Raw genomic sequence first — 22,578 nt, 5'->3', positions numbered from 1 at the left:
AGTAAATGTCCGAGGCAAGAGCTAAATTCAGACTGTCTTGATTCCAAGTCCAACGCTATCTGCTGCATCACATTGCTGCCCTTTCAAACTGTAAGGGTGTCCATTTTACTGACGGATGGCAAAGCTTCCTCTGACTCCAAGGGCAATGCTCTTTCTACTGTAACAATACAAATTTTAGATAAAACGGGCTCTGTTTTCCTAAACCTTACAGTTTAGTTCAGAGATATGTCACATGAATTCATTTAATAAGGGTATTAAAGAAATTTAAAACAAAATTGTTATTGAGATCCCAAATGTAATCATAGATAGGAGAGGACAATAACATCTTGAATCTGTGTAGGGTTTTTTTGGCTGGTTGGTTGCTTGGTTGATTGTTACAAATGCTTTTACAATGTGCATCTTATTCATTCTCATGTAGTCCCAGGGCTAATGTTAACATAGGGTATCTCAAAGACTACAGTTTATTGACAGCCACAGACACATAATAAATACATAAACATGAGGGAAAGGATTGAGACAGATAGCTGATGCTCTAATGAGATTCCACCTAGGAGATTGTGTTTCTTGCCTTTCCAAGTCCCTTCCTTTTCATTTGCATGGGAAACTCAAATTATGTGAGTATGAGGGAAACGAAACAACTGACATCCCATAAAATTCTTGTTTGTTTGTTTGTTTTTAATTTTTATTAATTTATTTATTTTAGTTTTCAACATTTATTTCCATAAGATTTTGAGTTTTAAATCCCCCTCCAAGATGATGTACAATCTGATATAGGCTCTACATATACATTCATGTTAAACATATTTGCCTATTAGTCATGATGTAAAGAACAATTAGAACTAATGGGAGGAACTACGAGAATGAAGCAACAAAACAAAACAACAAAGTTTGACAGAATCCCCTAAAATTAGTCTTTAGGATCACAGTATCCCTATGAGGAAATTAGGCAGGAGTTAAAAAGGCTTTTTAACCCTAGGTAGGGCAGTGGATAGGGCACTGGTACTGGAATCAGGAAGATTCGAGTTCAAATTTGGCCTCAAAAATTACTAGCGGCATGATCCTAGGCAAGTCACTTAACCTCTATTTGCCTCAATTCCTCATCTGTAAAATGGAGACACAGTGGAGAAGAAAATGGCAAACCATTCCAGTATCTTTGTCAAGAAAACGCCTAGACAACATCCATATGGTCAGGAAGAGTCAAACACAATTAAACAACTCAACAACAAGTGTAAAGGGCCTGACTCTCTGAAACAAATGAAGCTTAAGCTCCTGAGTCCTAAGTTAAACGAAATACAGTAAAAAAAAAAAAAAAAATACAGTCTTCCTCTTTTGGGGAAGAGTAGCACTTCAACTGAGGTTCTCAGCTAAAACTAGAAGCCATAATCGATCGATCAATCAAACATTTATTGAACTCCTTCCATGAGGTAGTCACTATGCTAAGTACTGGGAATAAAAATACAAAGAATGAAACAATCCCTACTCCTGAGGAGCTTACATTCTAAAGGGAAAGAGAGCAAACACATATCAGTGTGTGCAGGAGAAATATGAAGAGAATAAATACAAGGTAGTTGTATACAAGGGAGTAAAGGAGGGCTCCAATACATGAGATCTGGTAAGGCTTCATGGAGGAGATGATGTTTGAGTTTAGTCCTGAAGGAAATGGGATTCCAAGAGGCAGAGGTGAGGAGAGAGCACAATCCAGGCACAAGGGGAGCCAATGCAAAAGGTGGAGAGGAGAAATGGAATGTTGTGGAATGGAATGTGTGAATGTAGTCTGGGGGGCCACAGAGTGTGGGAAGGAAAGTAATTGTTTACAAGTTGGGAAGCGGAATTTGAGAGGTCATGGCCTACCTAGAGACCCTCAGGGGTGATAAGGACTCTCCCTTCACTAGACAGGCCTCCTCAAGTCAGGGTGACATGGGGCTAGCCAGCACTTGGCCTTTTGGTGCACAGGCAGCCTTGTTATTGGGTTTTCAGTACCTCTAGTATTTGGGATCATTGCCCTGGAAGGATGCAAAGTCTTTCATATTCCATGGAGCTCATAAGCATGGGAAGCAAGGAAGGATTGAACTGATTAAGTTAATCCTGAGTATTTTCTTAGAACTGGGAAAACAAAATCTAGTACAAAACTAAAAAAATTTCTAGCATATTTTACCAGATTGTGGGTATTAGGGCGTATTTTCTTTAAAGATTTCCAGTAAGATTACACAAGGTTTGTCCGCAGAAGAAAACAGCAGCTCAGAGTCATGTGGTATGAGCAGTGGCTTTGAGGGTGGGAATGGAAGGAATATTTTCTCTGCCAGTGTCCCTGAGTTTTCTGGAGTAGGGTCAAGTACAGTATATAGTTAATGTTTTCCCCCATTGAAGCTCCTATTATTTTTACTCTCCATTAGCTACATATATGAGTAATATTTGGATGAACTAGAGCCTTGGAAATTGCGGTGAATGGAGTCATAGTTTCTCTAGAGCAACTGAGAAATAAAAATGCTGCTCTTGGTAACCTAAAGCTAGAGTTATTGACATCTGCTTTTGGAGCATGGGATGGGTTTAATGTTTCCTTAATATGTTTCCCACAAAGTAATTCTAGACTGTCCACATGTCTCCATTAAATTCCACCCCTCATGCTTCACTGTGGTGCAGTAAATGACCTCTGAATTCTCAGAGGCCATGTCAATGGACTGCAACCTGCCATGGTCCAGGACCAGGTCCTGCCATGATGGAAAAGTTTTGATGAGCAGAACCAGAAGAGTAATCTGTATTTTAACATCAATATTATATTTTTTAAAATGAGCAATTCTGAAAAACTTGGGGATTCTGGTCAATTAAATGAGTAACCATGATTCCACAGGATTTATGAGGAAGAATGCTGCCCACTCATGACAGAGGAATGATAGATCAACATGCAGAATAAGAAAGGTATTTTTGGATGTGACCACTGTGAGGATCTATCATGCTTGACTGTGCTTACGTGATGTGGGGGTTCTTTATTTTTTTCTGTATTTCTACTATTTCTATTCCTACTTTTTAAAAGTGGATGGGGAAAGTGGTGGGAGAAAACTAAATGCTTGATAATTGAAAACATATAATAATAATAATAATAATAAATAAAAAAACTCTTTGAGGATGAGCCTGCCAAAAGATTGTATATCTGTCACATAAGGACCAGACTACCTAAATTTGGAAAGGATCATCGTGGGGCTGACCACAGGAAAATAAACTTTTCAACCACAGCAACTCCTGCAGACCATCTACTAGGTCATAGAGGGGGTTTGGTGAAGGTAGTACCTACCAATTAAATTACATATTCTTGCATATTCTTGTGGGTGTGTTGAAAAAGTATATACATGGCTATTGGCTTGAATGGTTTGGTTTATTTTTTTCCCCCTAAATTTGGCTCAGATAAAATTCCACATGCATTGAGTTAATAAGGCAGCTCCCTAATCTCTTCAGTGAGCCTCTGCCAAGCTTTTGTTTGGGATTTTGATTATACCTTTCAGTGGAGGGTGTAGGTACAGTCCTTGGGGCCTAGGGGAAGATGAGTTTCACTGATATCAGATTTGTTGGCTTCATCCCTTGTGGCTCAAATGCTTCTGGGAGGAACCACCTATAAAAGGGATATACAATGAATTACTCCTCCCACAAAAATCAATTAATCGATCAACAAGTATTTATTAAGTACCTATGTGTATCAAATTAAAAACTGAGATTATGAAGACAAAATTAAATTTTCTTTGCCCTCAAGGAGCTTACAGTCCAATAGAGAAGACTAGGGTCAAAGCCTACTGATTCTGGCATCAATGAAATCCATTCTACAGGAGGCACCAAGGGATTTGTACATAGTATGGATTAATAATAATTAAGAAATAATAATAATAATCCTTAATAAAAGGATTTGTTCTGTAAAGCTTGGACTTGGTCAAAAGGTCACACTCAAGGACCTAGGAGGCCACATGGGGCCTTCAGGCTGCAGGTCCCCCACCCCTGGTCCATAGGAAGGTACAATCAAAAATCCAAACAAGTCTCATCACCCTGAAATTTCTTGAGTTGGTCACAAAGCTCCCTTTATCAACTACCTACATAACCTAGAGTCAAACTGTTCAACATCACAATGTCTGTTATTCTCTTTCAGTTCAATAAAGTAAAAAGTACAAGGTCAATGTGCTTATCCAGAATTAATTCTAAAGATCAGAAAGTTTCTTATTATGTCTAACCTTGGCCTCTACTAGTGCAGTTTGGAGGCATTTCCTTCAAGAGAGGGCAACTCTCTATAAACAGATTTATCATTTGAGGTTAGTAGTATATATGGTTGAAGAGAAAAATTTGTCTCCAGGAGAAGCCTTGCAGTTAACACTTTTCTGTTTCAGCCACAGGGCTAGGGAAATCTAGAGACTGTCTAGACCGGTGCCTCTCCCCAAGATATAAAGCTCCTTGCCAGATCATTCTGTACCCTCACTGGAGAGTGCAGGGCACTATACATGTGGATAATAGTACAGACTACCATGGGGGAAAAAAACATTTAAGCTAGAATCTAAATGACAATAGAAGGACAATTGAAAAGTGTAAAGACAGCTAGGTGCAGTGGACAGAGCACTGGGCCCAGAGTCAGGAAGACTCTGTGTAGCTTAATTGTGAGTTTGATGGTCCCACATAAATTGAGAGGATAATTTCAGTTGTTAAAGGATAGCCCAGGAACAAAATGTGAAGGGTACAAATGTAAACCTGAAGTATTTAACTGCATCCTCACATTACTCGTGAATTTGTGTACTTTGTCAACGTTAAGGAAATGGGAGTTACTTCTACGACAAGCACCTATTAAACATGTCACCTAGGGCAGTTAGATGGCACAGCAGTTAGAGTTACTGGGCCTGGAGTCAGGAAGACCCATCTTCCTGAGTTCAAATCTAGCCTCAGACACTTACTAGATGTGTGACCCTGGACAAGTCACTTAACCCTGTTTGCCTCAGTTTCCTCATCTGTAAAATGAGCTGGAGAAGGAAATGACAAACTACTCCAGTATCTTTGCCAAGAAAATCCCAAATGGGGTCACTAAAGATTTGGACACAATAGAAATGACTGAACAACAACAACAAAAGGTGAAGGTAGTTCTGTTAATCTCATCAAAAGATGTAGGGCCCTATCTGACTCAGTGATGGGGCTACAGGGATTGTATATACCATCCAAGTCTTATGTTTTGGGACATGTCAGTGCCAAATAACTCATACAATGCCATCTAATGACCCATCTATGTCCTCCTAAGTTATTCTGCACAGATGAGAATCTGTCCAGGTTAAAGACCACCAGAGAAGAGGATTCTATAGCTTTGTTCCAGAATTAATTCTAATGATCAGGAAATTCTTTATTATCTCTAACCTTGGCCTCTGCAGCTACAGTTTGAAGGCATTCCCTTCACGTGTGTAATCAGTGAGAATGAAAGGCAACCAGCCAACTCTTACCCTGTGGTCTTCACAAGCTTTAAACTCATTTACTTCCAATGGCTGTGGATGTTGATCCCAAAAAGCACTAATCGGCTTTGGCCCTGGTTACCATGGAGATGATTTTTCTCCCAGTGAACTTTGAAAACAGTTGAAATCAACCAAGGCCTTCCTGCTAGAACATCCTAAGTGAATGTCAGGAGACCGGACCTGGCTACCCATCTGCTCACACTTGTACTTCTCTCTGCAAAGAAGAAATATGTAAGCAGGTGTTTGCTTGGCCCACAAGAGCGCCATTGGGGTTACCAAGACAACATAAATGTGCATGTTTCCAGCAGCCTCTGTATGGGGAGCAATTAATAAACCAAAGAACTCACGAGGTGATTCTGTGAACTGAACTAAGAGAAAATAGAACCCAGTCAAGGAAAAGTGGAGCAGATTCCATGAGGGACACCTAACACTAGCAATTCCTTGCCCTTGGAAAAGAGCTTTCATATACAAGGTGAACCAAAAGTCTTAATGTAGTTTTAAACTCTAATAGTTTAAAATATAGTATATATTTTCTATAGTATATCTTTTCATTTGAGCCTTGCAACAATGACTGGTGCCTGACACATTAAGTAGGTGCTTAATAAATGCTTGTTGATTGAATAAAAATGGACGATAGGTTGGGTCCTTAATATAATTCTCATTTTACAGATAAAGAATGAGGGCCAGGGCAGTTAAAAGGCTCTTGCCCAAGGTTGCATGGCTAGCAAGCAGAAGAATTCAGGACTTTAAATTCCTAGCCCAGTGCTCTTTCAACCACCCCCAGTCAGTGAACCTAGGAGACACTTCATTCTATGCCAGAGAGAAATCTAACCCTACCCTACCTCAACCTAGGTAGTATTGCAATGCAGAGTGAAATCTACCATGGCCTCCAAAGCCCAGGTGAGGCTTTTTACTCCAACTCCTCATGATTCCTATGGGACAAAGGTCCCAGGAAAACAAGAACTAAGAAGATAACACGATCCAGGCACTTAACCATCAAGTGTTCTTTCCATGGTAACAAATGTCAGCTGTTCTCTACCGGTGTTCACAAAACCCTCTAAAACACCAGACAGCTGAACAAGTTGTGGTATATGAATGCAATGGAATACTATTGTGCTATAAGAAATGATGAACGGGCAGACTTCAGAAAAACCTGGAAAGACTTAAATGAACTGATGCTGAGTGAAATGAACAGAACCAGGAGAACATTATACACAGTACCAGCCACATTGCACGATGACTGACTTTGATAGAGTTGGCTCTTCTCAGCAATGCAAGGATCTTAGACAACTCCAAAAGACTCATGACAGAAAATGCCATCTACATCCAGAGAAAGAACTATGGAGTCTGAATGCATATGGAAGCATACTATTTGCTCTCCTTTTCTTTTGTTGTTTTGTCTTATTGCTTCATATTCGTGGTTCCTCCCATCAGTTCTAATTCTTCTTTACATCATGACTAATGGGAAAATATGCTTAATATGAATGTATAAGTAGAGCCTATATCAGATTGCATGTTCTCCTGGGGGCAGGGAGGAGGAGGAGAAGAAAATTTAAAATTCAAAATCTTATGGAAGCGAATGTTGAAAACTAAAAATAAATAAATTATTTTTTAAAATAAATAAAACATCAGACACCATTTCTCTCTTCATTTTTGTCAAGGTCACTTTCACAAATTTCCCACCTCCCACAAGAGGCTGCAGTGTAGTGATGTTACATTAAAGTTGTCTTGAAAATCACATAACTGAGATCTAACCCATTATAATATTCACTGTATTTTTTCCCTACCAACTTTTCTGGCAACTCAAGGAAGCCACAAATATAAATATAAAATCAAAATCACAGAACGTTAGCCCTGGAGGGGAAATTAGGGATCATATAATAAATATGTGGCAGAACTTGAAGCAAGGTCCTCTGATTCCAAGTCTGATTCTCTTTCCATGCCACCATGCTTGCTTCCCCACTGAAAAAAATTTCTTACCAATCTAACCTTCAAAAACGTACTGATCAACCTTCTAAGCTTACTAGTCAGAGACTAGAAAGAGCCAAAAGGCTCAATGCAACTTTCCTGGGGTCCAAGGGTCTGAGCTGGGCTCCTATCACCTAGAAATGGAGAAACAGAGCTGAAATTACATTTCAGAATTGGGTTCTCCCAAAGCTGTGGGCCTCCAGCTGCTCAACTCAAAGTTTCTTACATTCCACCGCCTGCTTAGTGGCCTGTCAGCTCTAGTTTCATGTCAGGCTGAATCTGGTCTTGATTAGTGCCGTGGGCTCAGGAAGGCCAGCTTGTAGTGAGCGATGCTTTCCCTGGTTAACAAGCCCCTCTAGCTCCTCCCAGAAAACACTATAAACTGTCTGCCCCTCACTCCAGTCAGGCTCCAAATGAAACAAAAGCCATACATTGCCGGTGTTTATAGATTTGATTTAATTGACTTTTTAATTATTAAAAGTGAGACCAGTCGGGAAGGGATTTAGTGAATAAAGAATTAGAATAACACATCATTGAAGGGGAAAAAAATTCTCCCAAGTCTCCCAAAGCCAATTAGAGTGTGTTTTGGAGGTGAGGGTAGCAGTCAAATTGAGCCTGAGGGAGGCCTCTTTGCTCTCGGTCTAGATTTTAATAAGGGAGTGGGGGGGGGGGGGGGCGGCTCCATAAGTTTCCTTAAGCTTCCCCAGCAGTAGTGTGGAGAGGATAATGAGAATTCGTTTAGCAAAGCAATTCCATTAGGACTAGAGACAACTTTACTCCTAAGAAACAGGCTGCTCTTTATAGCCAAGGTGAGGACCACAAACATGGAAACCCAAAAGAGAGCCTTTCTCTCATTGAAGCTCCAGACCAGATCAAAAATGATGCCAATTGCTTCTAGAGATTCACGTTAAGGGCATCTTCAAAGACAATCTTGTTAAAGCAGAATTGGTGTCTGACTTTCTTGGTTAATTGCAGTTTCCCCCCCACCAAAAAAAAAATTCCATCTATGCTTCAGAAGAGTTACTGTGCAGTCCCTCCCACCTTGTAAATCATGGCTCTTTGGTTATGTCATGCACAATTTTTCCTATTGGTTGTTGAGGCTGTGCAATTACTGCACAACGCTCCTGGTTTTAAAATCTCTGCCACCTTTCTGCCTCACCAATGGTATCATTTGCCCAGGGAAATTCCCTTTGGCCAGATGTCATATTTGGAACTAGTCCTCTACTACTATTTTGGTGGAGCTATTAAGAACCTCTTTTGTGTTTTAACTCTAGTTCACAAGGTAGTGCCATGACAGAGATAGTATTACAGCAGGAAACTGGTAACCTGCCTATTATGTTGTCCTGGGTTGAGCAATGATGCTGCCCATGACAGTGGAGTTTCTCAGTGCAGGCCCTAGGCTCAAAACCCTGGCTACGTAGGAAGAAGGAAGAAGTTCATGTGTCTTGTCCTACATATTAAGAAGGGAGAAGTCCATGTGTCTTCCATAGGAAGAAGGGAGCTACAGGCCAAAAATCACTGGAGAAAGAAAAAGAATTGAAAGCAAGGGAAATAAAATAATGAGTAGTCATAACAAAGACGAAAGAATAGAACTGAAGAGACTTTCTGGCTGGGGGAAGGGAGAATAGGGTTCCCCATTACACATAGGGGGTAGAGAGCTGGGTTCAGAATCAGGAGGATCTTGATGGTGTGTTCAAAACCCATCTCAGATAAATTCTAGCTGTGTGAACTTTGGCAAATTACTTAATCTCTCAGTGCTCCCAGGCAACCCCCTAAATCTATAAGTTGTAGAGTAGTTGTTGATCCGAGTTGTAGAAGTTGTAGAAGAAGTTTCCTCATTGGGAATTCCCCCAAAACAATGATACCACTAATCTAAAAGCATTTTAAAATGTGAAGTCCCACACTCGGGTTCAAGGAATTAACTGCAAAAGTGTAGGATGGAGGAGACATGGCTGTACAACCGTTTGTACAAAAAAAAGCTAAAGGTTTTGATGAACTGCAGACTCAATATGAGTCAACATGGTGACGTAGTAGTCACAAAAAATAATTTCTTCTTAGGTTTTCTTAATAGGAAAATAATGTCCAAAATGAGAGAGGTGCCCATTTTAGGAAGGCTGTTGATAAACTGAATCATGTCCAGAGGAATGTGTCCAAGTCACAAGAAGGTCGGCTATCATACAACACAAGAATCAGTTGACGGAACTAGTAATGTTTAATTCAAATAAAAGGAAGGGAAAGGAAGGAAGAAAGGAAAGAAGGAAGGAAAGCTGTTGATAAATTGAATCATGTCCAGAGGGATGTGACCAGGTCACAAGAAGCCTGGCTACCATACAACACAAGAATTAGTTGAAGAACTAGTAATGTTTAGTTCAAAGAAAAGGAATAGAAGGAAGGAAAGGAGGAAGAGAGGGAGAGGGGAAAGGAGGGAGGAAGGGGAAGAGGAAAGGAAAAGAGGGAGAGAGAGGAGGGAGGGAAAGGAGGAAGTGAGAGGAGAGAGGGAGGGAAGAAAGAAAGAAGGGAGGGAGGGAGGAAAGAAGGAAAGGAGGAGCATTTATTATGTGTTAGTCACTTTGCTAAGCTCTGGAGAAATACACGTAAGCAAGCAAGACAGTCTCTATCCTGATGAAGCTTAGACTATAATGGGGAAGGACGAGACACAAAGAGGACCTGGAAATAGGAGAGGAGAAAAGGGGAGGAGGAGATCCTCAAGTGGGCATGATAAGAAAATGTGGAGGACTGAGCCCCACATGATAAGTCCGAAGTTCACCTAGGGCCAACGGCTCAGGAATGAATTTCAAGTTTCCAATGAGGTGGAGATGGTCAGAAAAGGTCATTAAGTATTTGAATGGCTATCGGGTTGAAAAAGGATTAAGATTGTTCTGTCTGAAAGAGAAAACTAAAAGCAATACAAAAATTTCAGGGGGTGAATTTCAGCTTAATGTAAAGAAAAAATTCCTAACAATTAAAGCTGTCTGTGCGGTGTGGAATGGCCTTCCTAAGGTAATAATGAGTTACCCCTAATTCAAGGCCACCTGGGATTTTATAGAAGGGATTTAAGATTTCTTTAGGAAGACCCTGAGATGTTTCACAGTGAGGCAGGAACTCAGTCTCTCTGTGATTTGGTGATTATCTTTTATCTTGTACCTCCTTGTGCTTGGGACATGAAAGAACACCGACTTGGAGTTAGAGGGCCTAGGTTCCTGTCTTATCCATCTCCTCCACTTAACTATATAGCTATGAATGTTAGTCAACATTTCTGTTTTTTCATACTTAACATGAGGGTCATAATATCCACCCTGCCTGCCTCACAGTCCAGTCATAAAGATCAAATCAACTAATATATAAAAAGTATTTTATAAACTTTAAAGCACAATATAAAAGTCAGCTGTTATAATTATTAATAACTTCTCTGGGCCTTAGTTTTCCCATATGAAAAATGGAAGTTATAATGCTGTTCTAATGATTTCATGCGGTGGTTGTTTTCACTGTGCAACATGGCAAGCATCAAGGGCAGGGCCAAGGGTCCCTAGAGTGGAAGGACCTGACTTTCAGAGATCAAGAGGGCATGAAGGATGGTCACCAATTTCCAATACTCTGCCCAACGTGGGCCAAGTACAAAACGGCCTCCAGGACTTTTATATATGGGCAAAAGAGTCCCTGATCAGGTATGTGAATGCCAAAATCTCTGCATTTCTCTCCTTCCAAGAAGGACATCTACTCCACACACAACACCCACACTCATTGCTAAATTTTGTTATCTAACAGAGTACACAGTACAGTACCAGATTTTGTAATTTTAAATTTGATACATTTATGACCTGATGTTTACAATGGCACTGGAGTCACTCAGGTTTCTGTGCTACCTTAAGAAGAGAGAACAATTCTTTTTCCTTCCTGAGGCATGGGGGAATTTCCCCCAAACCACTGATAAATTTCAAGGAACAGGCCAAACCCAGATAACTGGTCCCCAGTCACCAAGCACATGAGCCCTAGGTGTTTTCTCATTTCTTTCTCTCAGGATTTTTGGGCAAACATGTTCATTTGAAAGAGAGTTGCCCACAGCCAAATGTGGCGCATCACCGACATGTCAGTGCAGTTGGCCATAGCAAATGAGTAGTTTGGGGCGTCTGCAGGAGGCAGTGACTATGATTTATTAGACTAATTCTGGAAGTGAACTGGGCATTAACTGGGAGGGAAACTTGCTCTATGAAAACACCCCGTCTTGACCTCAGGAACATATCCAAAACAACTTCATTAACTCCAGCCCTGTGCATTGCACAGATAGTGCATGAGGGCTGCCTTGAAGTCTTAGGGAGAAGCAAAGGCTGCCAGTTTCATTATCCACAGCCCACTCCTTCTCAAGAAAAACTTGGGAAAGCATTTTATTTATAGAGAACCGCTCTGACTTTTTTTCTCTTTCTTTCATCCTGTCTCTGTCTATCTCCTTCCTCATCTCTGAGAGAGAATGAACAAGGCTGCCTCTTTGACTCCTACCATTCACCCAACAAATGAAGTTTGAAGTTAAAGCTGACATTGAAGTCAAAATCATTTGGCCGTGACTTTACATGGGCTTGCCATGGAGAAGGTTCTGATGTCAGGTGGGATTATGACTGGAAATGTGCAAAGAGAATTCTCTTAAAACCGGGGGCCTTCCCCCGTCCTCCCTGTTAGGATTTCTGGTAATAAAAAGCAGAGGGAGATCCAGAGGCAAGGAGAATAAAGACTGTGACAAGACAAGGATTCTGGTATCAGACTGACTGCCACATTGCCTAAATGCATCATTTTGCCTGACGTGTTTCGTTTTCATAGTACACCTAGACATTGGTTCACAACTTAACGCCTTCTCTTCTGTGTCAAAAAAGTTTAATGATTTTAGGAAGAGGACGAGGAGAAGAAAAACCTTTTTTATTCATTTCAAGAATTTTAGGAGCCCAATTCTAGAATCTTTGGGAGAAACTAGCTAATTGCTTAATTATAGTTTATTTACAGGTTTGTTCCTGGAGAGGAAACTCTGTAGTGTGAGAGTGGGATGGACAGGCAGGATTGTTTCCAAATGGAATGTTTTTCTATGGTTTCTATAAAGCACTCATTGTTCCTTGGGCCCAGAAAATACTCATTTGTCACTGTACACTTAGCCAACCTATGTATCACCCACCAGTTAACTCTTCATAAGGCATACACTAATTTCCATACAAGAATTCACAAGAAAGAATCTCCACTGGGGAGAGGATCAAGCCAGATGAGATAGAACTTTAAGAGAGCCCTGGCCACAGGAGAATGAGGGCAAATGGGATGGGAACTGGATGGTGTCCAGCCACCACCATGGGTACATTCCAGACCAGTATACTTTTATAGGAAAGAATAGCTTAATTATTGCAAGATCCTAGCTTCAGAAGTGGAAGGGACTTAGGTGGTTCAAATGCATTTGACACATTTTCCTTTGAAAAATAAATAGAGGGGGCAGCTGGGCGGCACAGTAGAGAGAGCACTGGTCCTGGAGTCAGGAAGACTTGAGTTCAAATCCAGCCTCGATACTTAGCACCTGTGGGACCCTGGGCAAATCAAGTCACTTAACCCTGATTGCCTCCCCTCCCCTTCCCCCCCAAAAAAAGAAAGAAAGAAAGATAAAAAGAGGCCCAGAAAGGTGTAGGGATTACCCAAGGTCACACAGCTAATAAGAGGCAGAGCCAAGGTCATGCACTCAGGTTAATGCATCAGAAAGAGCATAGTATTTAGAGTAGAGAAGCCAGATTTGAAAACTGCCTCTGCTCATTACTACCCATGCTGACCCTGGACAAGTCACTTAACCTCAGTTTTCTCCTGTGTAAAATGAGGGTCATTGGACTAGATTGCCTTTAAGGTCTCTGTGGATTCTAAAATCTATTGTTCTCTGACTCCAAATTCAGCGCTCCGACTATTGTACCACATTCTCTTTCATTATACACACTGGAGACCAAAGTTCTGTTCCATGAAACAGTTCATAAAGCTCTTGGTGTCCTGGCCATTGTTTTTCCTATCACCATCACTGAAAGTTACTAAAAACTAATAAATAAATATACTAATTAATAAATAACAATATAATATAATGGGGCAGCTAGGTGGTGCAATGGATAGAGCACTGGGCCTAGAGTCAGGAAGACATCTCTTCTTGAGTTCAGATTTGACCCCTGACACTTGGGCAAGTCACTTAACCCTGTTTGCCTCAGTTTCCTCATCTGTAAAATGAGCTGGAGAAGGAAATAGCAAACCACTCCAGTATCTTTGCCAAGAAAACCCCAAATGGGGTCATGAAGAGTTGGACACGATTGAAATGACTGAACAACGACATACTCGACACACTCCAAAAAGAAGGTTCCTGTGGTAAGGTGCAGTGCCATAGCCAGGATGACACTCAGCATACATAGGAGAACAAAAAAGATCTTCATCTAAATCATTGTCTTTCCAACAAAGATTGAAATAAGGCTTTCTCACCCCTGTATGAAAAATGGGCAAAAGGATCCATTCCTGACAGAGACCTCCAGTGACCCATATGTGGTCTCCTTTAGCTCTACATTTAGATGTAAAACAGGAGGGTTCTGGGGGCTGGGAAGCTTGGGGGAAGGGCAGATAAAGAAAAAGACCTTTGAGAAATTTTATATGGGAGGCTGGTGTTTAAATTTATGCTTGTGACCATCAGCTGAAGATTCATTTCAATTGATTAACCAGTTCTGCACAATTTTGTCCTTTTGTTCATAAGGATACACTAAAACATAAGAATGAGAACACAAGGCAAGAGAAGAAATCTGCTGTAAACCATCTTTCAAGAAACAACTTCTATTAATTTCCATGAAGGTAGATAACCAACTTTTAAAAGGTGGGCCTTGCAATCTACGATAAATTTTCCTGCTTCACAATAAGATCCTAAAAATACCAAAAAGCAGGCCCAGAGAGATCAAAAAGAGAATTTGCATATTTGTCAGGATAAATCTTCTTGGATATGAGCAAATGAATACCATAAAAATGACAATGAAAAAGAGACAGTGGAAAGATAGGCACACTAATATATTGCTGGTGAAACTGTGAATTAGTCTACCATTCTGGAAAGCCATTTGAAATTTTGCTAAGAAAGTAATTCAAATATCCATATGCTTTGATTCAGAGATCTCACTGCTGGATATAGGCCCTCAAGGAGGTCAAAGATAGAAAGGTCCCATATACACCAAATTATTGTATATAAAGAAATACGGAAAGACTTTTATGTCCTAATGTAGACCGAAGTAAATAGAACAGGAAAATAATATACAGAATGGATGGATAGGAAAAAAATCTGAGTTAATACATGTAAAAGTGCTTTGCAAATCTTTAAGTGTTAGCTATTATAATAAGTAAGCTTGTCCCCAAAGAAGAGAGGAGAAAATTCATTTCCCACTCTTCTTTGTAGAAGTGAAGAATTATGGATGTGGCACATTGCAGATCCTACTGTGAAAGTCCATTGGCATACACCTAAATTAGTTTTGCTGAATTGCTTTTTTTTCCTTCTTTTTTGTTCTTTGTTATAAATGCTGGCTCACTAACTAAGAAATGGAGGTGAGGATATATTGGGAAATGAAAATGATGCAAAAACAGAACATATCAGTAAAAACTAAAAATGATTTAAATGATGATGAGCTATTGCTAATGTTGGCTCCCTAACTGCTATAGCCTCTTTCAATTCTTTCTGCACAAGTTTGGTTAGTCACTAGAGTAACTCTGAGAGATACTCATTCTGTTAGAATCCTAGAATGTCAGAGATGGAAAGGGATCTTTTTGTTTTATTTCATTTCCCAGGCAAGAAACTAGAATTCCTCAGCATTCTTTGGCCCTGAATCTCATGCTCAATCCCAATGTGTGTACACTGAATAGAAGTAGCTAATAATCAAGGAAACTCCACGGATGCTTTAAGGATAAAGTTCTCTATTACTTTCAGTACAAGTCCATAGAGCACCAAAAGTATTTGCTAAAAAACTATGTTCCCCAATAACAACTCTGGGCTATAGTAGTAAGCTTAGATCACATTATTTAGTTGTTTTCAGTTGTGTCCGACTCTTGGTGACCTCATTTGGAGTTTTCTTGGCAAAGAAAATGGAGTGGTTTGCCATTTCCTTCTCCAGCTTATTTTACAGATGAGGAAACTGAGGCAAACAGTTAAGTGACTTGCCCAGACTCACACAGCTAGTGTCTGAGGCCAGATTTGAACTCAGGAAGATGGGTCTTCCTGATTCCAAGCCCAGAAGCTCTAACCACTGTACCATCTTGCTGCGCTAGGTCACATGTTTAAGGTGAACAACAGGGATTTGGCATAGAAGTAACTCCTACTTCCCTAATGTGGACAAAGTACACAAATTCATGAGTAATATGATGAGGTATTTAAACACTTCAGGTTTACATTTGTACTCTTCACAATTCGCTCCTGGGCCATCTTTTAACAGCTGAAATTATCCTCTCAATTTACGTGGGACCATCAAACTCACAATTAAGTTACATACTCCAGGAATTTATTTTCTATTTTGAATTTTATTAGATTTTTTTCCTTTCCATTTCTTAAGCAACAGTGCCATCTTCTGGAAAGATATGAACATGACATTTGGTGACAGGAGAACCAAGATTGATTCTTTTCTCTGCACCAAAGTTGGTGATTCTTTTGCGGTTGTTGTTGCCTCTAAAACTAGACACAGGTGGACATGGGATGAGAGGTTTTGCAGGGCAACAGATTCATTCTAATTTCCAGTGTCCAATACTGAAGGGTACTGACCATAGTCAAGAGTTGTATATAAAGTCATTCCCCAATTGATAAATGGTTGAAGGCTATGAACAGGCAGTTTTCAGAAGAAGAAATCAAAGCTATCTATAGTCATATGAAAAAAATGCTCTAAATCACTATTAATTAGGGAAATGCAAATTAAAACACCTCTGAGGTACCACTTCACAACTATCAGATTGGCTATTATTACAAAAAAGGAAAATAACAAATGTTGAAGGAGAAGTAGAAAAATCGGGACATTAACATGTTGTTGGTGGAGTTGTGAGCTAATCCAGCCATTCTGGAGAACAATTTGGAACTATGCCCAAAGGGTTATAAAACTGTATATACCCTTTGACCCAGAAGTGCCACTAGTAGGTCTGTATATCAAAGAGATCAAAGAAAAAGGCAAAGGATCTATATGTACAAAAATATTTTTAGCAGCTTTTTGTGGTGGCAAAGAATTAGAACTTGAGGGGATGGCCATCAATTAGGGAATGGCAGAACAAGTTGTGATGATTGTGATGGAATACCATTGTGCTATAAGAAATTATGAAAGGGATATTTTCAAAAAATTTGGAAAAACATATCATGGATGCAAAATTAAATGAGCAGAACCAGGAGAACATTATACACAATAATAGCAATAGTACAATGATCAACTGTGAATGACTTAGCTATTCTCAGCAATACAAATCCAAAACAATTCTGAAGGACTTATGAAAAAATGCTATCCATCTCTAGAGAGGGAACTGATGAAGTCCAAGCACAGATTGAAGCATAATTTTCCCCTTTTTTTGCAACATAGCTAATATGGAAATGTTTTGCATGGTTTTACATGTATAATTGATACATTCCTTGCCTTCTCAATAGGTGGGGAAGAGTCAAGCAGGAGGGAGAGAATTCAGAACTCAAATATTTTTTTAAAAAAGAGTTATATATAAGCTTTTATTTCACAGTATCTCTCTTTTGCTGTCTGATGAAGAAAAGCTAAATCCAGGAAGGGAGCAACTGATCTTCTGGAAGAATTTAGCTCATGTATTCAGATTCACAATGGGCTCCAATTTGAACTGTGTCTGTTCTCCTTTCCTATATAAGTTTAGATGGGACCCATTTTTTGGTAGTGCAATAAAAGTTACAAGGATAGGAATTTGTGTTTGTTTTTCGAACCTTACAAAAGTCTTGGATTTTCTCACATGGAAACGTCAAGTGCTTCACAATGCTAAGGCATTTGGGTTTTTCCTATGTAAAGAGAAATAGCCAAGTTACCTCAGCTGCATTCAGCTGTGGGTAAAATTCTGACTAAAGAAGGCCAGCACAAGGGCCTAATGTTTGGGATCATGATGCAGAACTAAGGAAAGGAAAGTTAGTTTCATTGATTTTCCCCTATTGCCTTTAACACCATGCACAGATGGAGATGGGGAAGAGGAGCCCTAAAGATTTTTACTGCTCAGGGTTTAGAAATACAGACCAAAGTTAAGACTGCATTACATAATATACATTTTTTTGCACTTTCTTGAGTTTTTCTTGAGCACAATCTAATGATGAACTACCATGAAAACTGTCCCAAGTGTAAAGTAGCCAGCACCCATTGGAAAGACTTACAATTTAATGGTTGTGTAACTACTAATGAGACAAATCAGCAATTCATCTATATTTTAAGATTACTAGAGTTGCCAAAGGCACCAAGAAGTTAAGGAACTTCCCTAATCACGTGACCAGAATATGTTAAGAGGTAAAACTTAAATCCAGCTCTTTCCAACTTCAAGGCCAACCCTTTCTCCATTTGGGCCAGTTACCCTACAATACAAATACATATGACAGGAAATATGTTCACCAACTTTAACACAGAAATCATGTTCAAACATAACATCCCAACAAAAGAAAATGTAAAACTCTAAGAAAGGTAAGGAAATAGCTATTCTGTAACTTTTCTTCTTCTGTTCCTTGTTTTATTTCTCTTTATTTTCAGTGATATGCTTAGTTACATAGCCCATCACTACATACTTGTTATACTCATATGTATGTGATTATTCTCATTCCATCATGTTCTTAGGGGTATCAGACCTGTAAAAGTTTTCATGTTTCAAGATTTTGTGTCAAATTATCAAATGTCCCCAAAGCACAGATCAAATTAACATTCCAAAGTTTTTCATTATGGAAATGAGTGATGGATGGCATAACAAATCTTATAGATGATTTCTCTGCAAGGAAGTGTAACCATTTGGACAAAAATGATTTTGTCTGTAGAGTATATATACAATAATAAATTTTAGGGATAATTTATGCTGAAGATTTGGTATGCTATAATATCATGCCCCACATATCTATTTATTTAGAGATACTGAAGGAATGAAATGTGTCTTATCTAAATTTTTTTTCCTCCTAGCATCATATTCTTTTTTCTTTAAATGTTTTGATACTTTTGGTTTTTTTATATCTTTTGTTTATATCCCTCCTTCCATCCTAGCCAGAGGGCTATCCTTTATAATGAAGAATAAAAAAGAGAGTGAGATAAAAGCACTTCTGTAAAACTAATCAACACATCAATGTAGTCTAAGTAGAATAGGTCCTGTTCCACACTCAAAGTCTAACACCTCTGAAAAGAAGGGAAGAAGATGCAGTATCTTAACTCTTTTTCAGAGTCAAGGTTGGTCCTTATAAGTATATAAGCATTGAGTTTAAAAATTTTCTTTTGTTCTTTCCATTTACACTGTTGTAGTCATTGTATATATTGTTTTCCTGGTTCTACTTACTTCACTCTGCATCAATTTACATAAATCTTCCCATGCTTGTTTGCATTTTATATTTATTAATTTATTCAGTTCAGTAATAATCTAATTACATTCATGTGCAAGCAATTTGTGCAGCCATTACACAATAGACAGGCATCTATTTTGTTTCCAATTCTTTGCTACTACAAAATATATGCCACAATAAATAACTTAGTGTATATAGGACTTTTTTTTTTTACCTTCTTGGAGTATATGCCTAGCAGTGAGATCTCTGGGTCAAAGTTTTTGGGCATTTTAGTCACTTCTTAGTAGAATTCCAAGAATTTCCAGAATTGACTCAATTCATAGCTTTAAAAACAGCATATTAATATGCCTTTTAACACCACCTCCAACACTAATTATTCCCACCTTTCGTCATCTTTGTATGAGGTGAAATCAGAAAGTTGTTTTGATTTGCATTTCTCTTATTATTAGTGATTTGAAAGAAATTTTCATTTGACTGTTAAAAGTTTGTGATTTTTTGACAATTTTTTTACATGCTTTTGCTAATAGACCATTGGAGAATAGCTTTTGTTCTTCTATATTTGTATTAATTTCCTATATGTCTTGAATTTTAGATCTTTGCCAGATAATGGAGGATGCAATTATGAGTGAGTTAAGTTTTTGCTAGACTATTTATCTTTCAGTGATTAGCAAATACATAGTAATCTTTCAAAGTAATTCTGCTTGTCATAAGCTACTATTAGATCCCTTCATACTTAAGAGTAAAGGTCTCTATCATTAGGGACCCTTATGAAACTCAGTTTCCAATGAAATCAGTGGTAATTTCAAATCTACTTCTGAAAAATGAGGTAAAGTGGAATAACATGGGGAGGGAAGGATTTCTTTTTTTTTTTTTTTTTTTTTGGTGAGGCAGTTGAGGTTAAGTGATTTGCCCAGAGTCATACAGCTAGTAAGTGTTATGGGTCTGAGGCCAGATTTGAACTCAGGTCCTCTTGATTCCAGGGCCAGGGCTCTATCCACTGTGCCACCTAGCTGCCCAGAGGGAAGGATTTCTTTATCTTATTGTGAAATGCTCTATGGGCATCTTCAGCTTTTGTCCACATAATGAATACAAACTTCTTATATTATTGTGTACCACCTCTCTTACCGCACTCAGAAGAAATGTATTATTCCAAACAAACAAACAAAAAACACATGCATTGTTTTCTCTTTTCTTTTTTTTTTTTTAATATGCAAAGTCGGGAAGATTTAAAATCAAGCTAAGAACAGTCTACAGACATAAAATTTGTTTTAAAGCCTATAATTTGTCATCAAAAGCATCTGGCTTAGGCAATCCAGTGTGTTTATAGATGTCAACCTTGGCCCTTGGCCTTAGAAACACCACTCTCTAAGAACAAAGTTGCCTAATGAGTATATAGAGAAAGTACAAGACTTTTACACCAACCAACTGGTAAATGTATGTGTGAGGCAGAGAAAGCTGACTTCAGTGATGGCTTTAGTGCCCTGGCCTCCCTGCTCCTCTTTATCCATTCTACCCCCAACCCCTACCCCTTTTTAGGGCTCTCTTCAAATCCAGCTGTCAAAGCCTACTCTCAGTAAATTGTCTGAAACCCATTCACAGAAAGGTCTGAGTAATAATAGCAAAGTCAATACTGCTGAAAAGCAATAAAATTTTAAAAGGATCAACCCTTAAACTAAAAGAATGAAGCTTTAAGGACTAGGGAAGATTGCAGGCATTAGCTTGAGGGAGGATTATTTTAGACTCTAAGGTCTTCCTGGAGCCCCTAAAAATCTGACTTTCCCCCCTCTTCCCACCCCCCCGTCAATTGTCTACTGTGCCAAGATGATGCTTCAGAGAAAGGTTGGACTTACTGATCTCTGAGGTACTTGTCAATTCAATTCAGTACAAAAGTATGTATTAAGTTTTTGCTAGACTATTTATCTTTCAGCGATTAGCAAATACATAGTAATCTTTCAAAGTAATCCTGCTTGTCATCCTGCCTACTGTGTTGCAAGGCACTGTTATAGGTACTGGAGATAAAGACCAAAATTTTTAAAAGTACTTGCCCTCAAGGAACTTACATTCTACAGGCAAAAACAACATGCAAGCAGATAAGTAAAGCAAGATAATTTGAGGAGACAGAGAGAAAATACTAAAAAATTAAGCGATCAGAAAGATTTCCCATAGGAAGTAGCATATGAGCTAGGTCTTGAAGAAGCTAAAGATTCTAGAAAGCGCCAGTGAAGAGGGAGCACATTCAGGTATGAGGGACAGCCTGGACAAAGGAAGAGGGGTGCAGGTGGAAGGCCAAATCCGAGGAACAGCGGGTAGGTTTTGGATTCTAAGGCAGGCGGTGATGTGAGAGGGCATCCCTTTCATTCTACAAAATGAATACAAATTCTCTTTACAATGATATTATAGTATATTGTCCTCTATTCGGAGAACATCATTTCATGTATATCCATGTTCTCTTAAATATTTTCTTCCATACTGAAGGTTGAATATTAGTAGTTTGGGGTGGTAAAAAAAAGAAAAGAAAAAAAAAGAAATAACACTGAATTTGGATTCAGGAAATCCTATTTCATCTTTGAACAGTCTTTGCCACTCTGAGCAAGTCTCTCAACCTTTGCAAATCTGTTTCCTAATCTACAAAATGTAATAACAATATCACAGGGTTATTGTGAGGATAAGACGTGATAATGAATGTAAGACACTACGTAAATATTAGCTGTTGTTGTTATAAAAGCCCTTCCTAGTGGCTGTTTTCTGATATTTCACATTTGTCACTTAACTTTAGGAAATACCCTTCCAAATGGTTCAAAGTGAATTCTGTGATATCAGATCTGGATTTTCAGCCCATTGACCATATCAAACTCTGGCTAAATTCACTGTTCATTAAATGGGTTTAAATCTTAAATTGTGAGGGCATATGTGCTGAGGGACCTTGAGCCCACCCCTGTATACAGTGATATAGGAATACTGTAGAGCTGAAAATGTGTCCTCCACTACTCCCCTTATTTTCCATCCTTCTATGTGCAAAATGCACTCTAGGTGAGTCACAGAAAACAGCCCAATCTCAGCATTTTGTGATTGCAGATGGCACAATTATGAAACTTGTATCCTTGTCTAAAAGAGAAACCTACCCTCCTATGCCTGGCAACCCCCACCACAAATTGATCCCCAGGTGTCAGAATTCAGAGACGAGAGTTATAGCTGCTACTAGTTACAATCAGCTCCAAGAGCACTGATACGCAGGGCACACTCAATTTCTAAACAGCATTTCTAAAATTTACTTCATGTCACACTTCAACTCATCATTTCAGAATTATCACTGCAATCATGGCTAATACTATATTGGAACGTAGCATAAACCCCAACGATCATATTCATTTGCTGCTTACAACGTAGAAAGAATAGTAACAGCTGCAGCTCTTGGTCACATGTGCTCTTGCGCCTGGGATGTTGTTTGTATTGACATTCAATGGATGACTCAGAGCAAATTTGTTTTGTCATTTTTGTTTTGGTTGTTAAATAAGCCCTTGTGAGATAAACAGAGTTATTCTGCTTCACTTTCAGGGTGATTTAGTCCTTTGATATTTGAAGGACAAAAACCAATAACAATCTAGAAACTACATCCCAGAGTCTAACAGG

General features: G+C 38.9%; 1 protein-coding gene across 2 annotated transcripts in view; it reads right to left on the bottom strand.

Moving 5' to 3' along the window:
• Positions 1 to 3,495: 3,495 nt before the first annotated feature.
• Positions 3,496 to 22,578, bottom strand: part of SPATA18 (spermatogenesis associated 18) — a 61,603-nt gene continuing 42,520 nt past the window's right edge. For both annotated transcript variants that reach the window (XM_027836455.1, XM_027836456.1), the window contains exon 13: positions 3,496 to 3,604. In XM_027836455.1, coding sequence (XP_027692256.1) covers positions 3,567 to 3,604 — 38 coding nt within the window. In that variant the 3' untranslated portion in view covers positions 3,496 to 3,566. The remainder of the gene's footprint in view (positions 3,605 to 22,578) is intronic.

This window comes from Vombatus ursinus, unplaced genomic scaffold (genome assembly GCF_900497805.2).
Source record: "Vombatus ursinus unplaced genomic scaffold, bare-nosed wombat genome assembly UNPS02014818.1, whole genome shotgun sequence".
Lineage (NCBI taxonomy): Eukaryota > Metazoa > Chordata > Mammalia > Diprotodontia > Vombatidae > Vombatus > Vombatus ursinus.
This window is presented reverse-complemented; position numbering and strand designations above follow the sequence as displayed.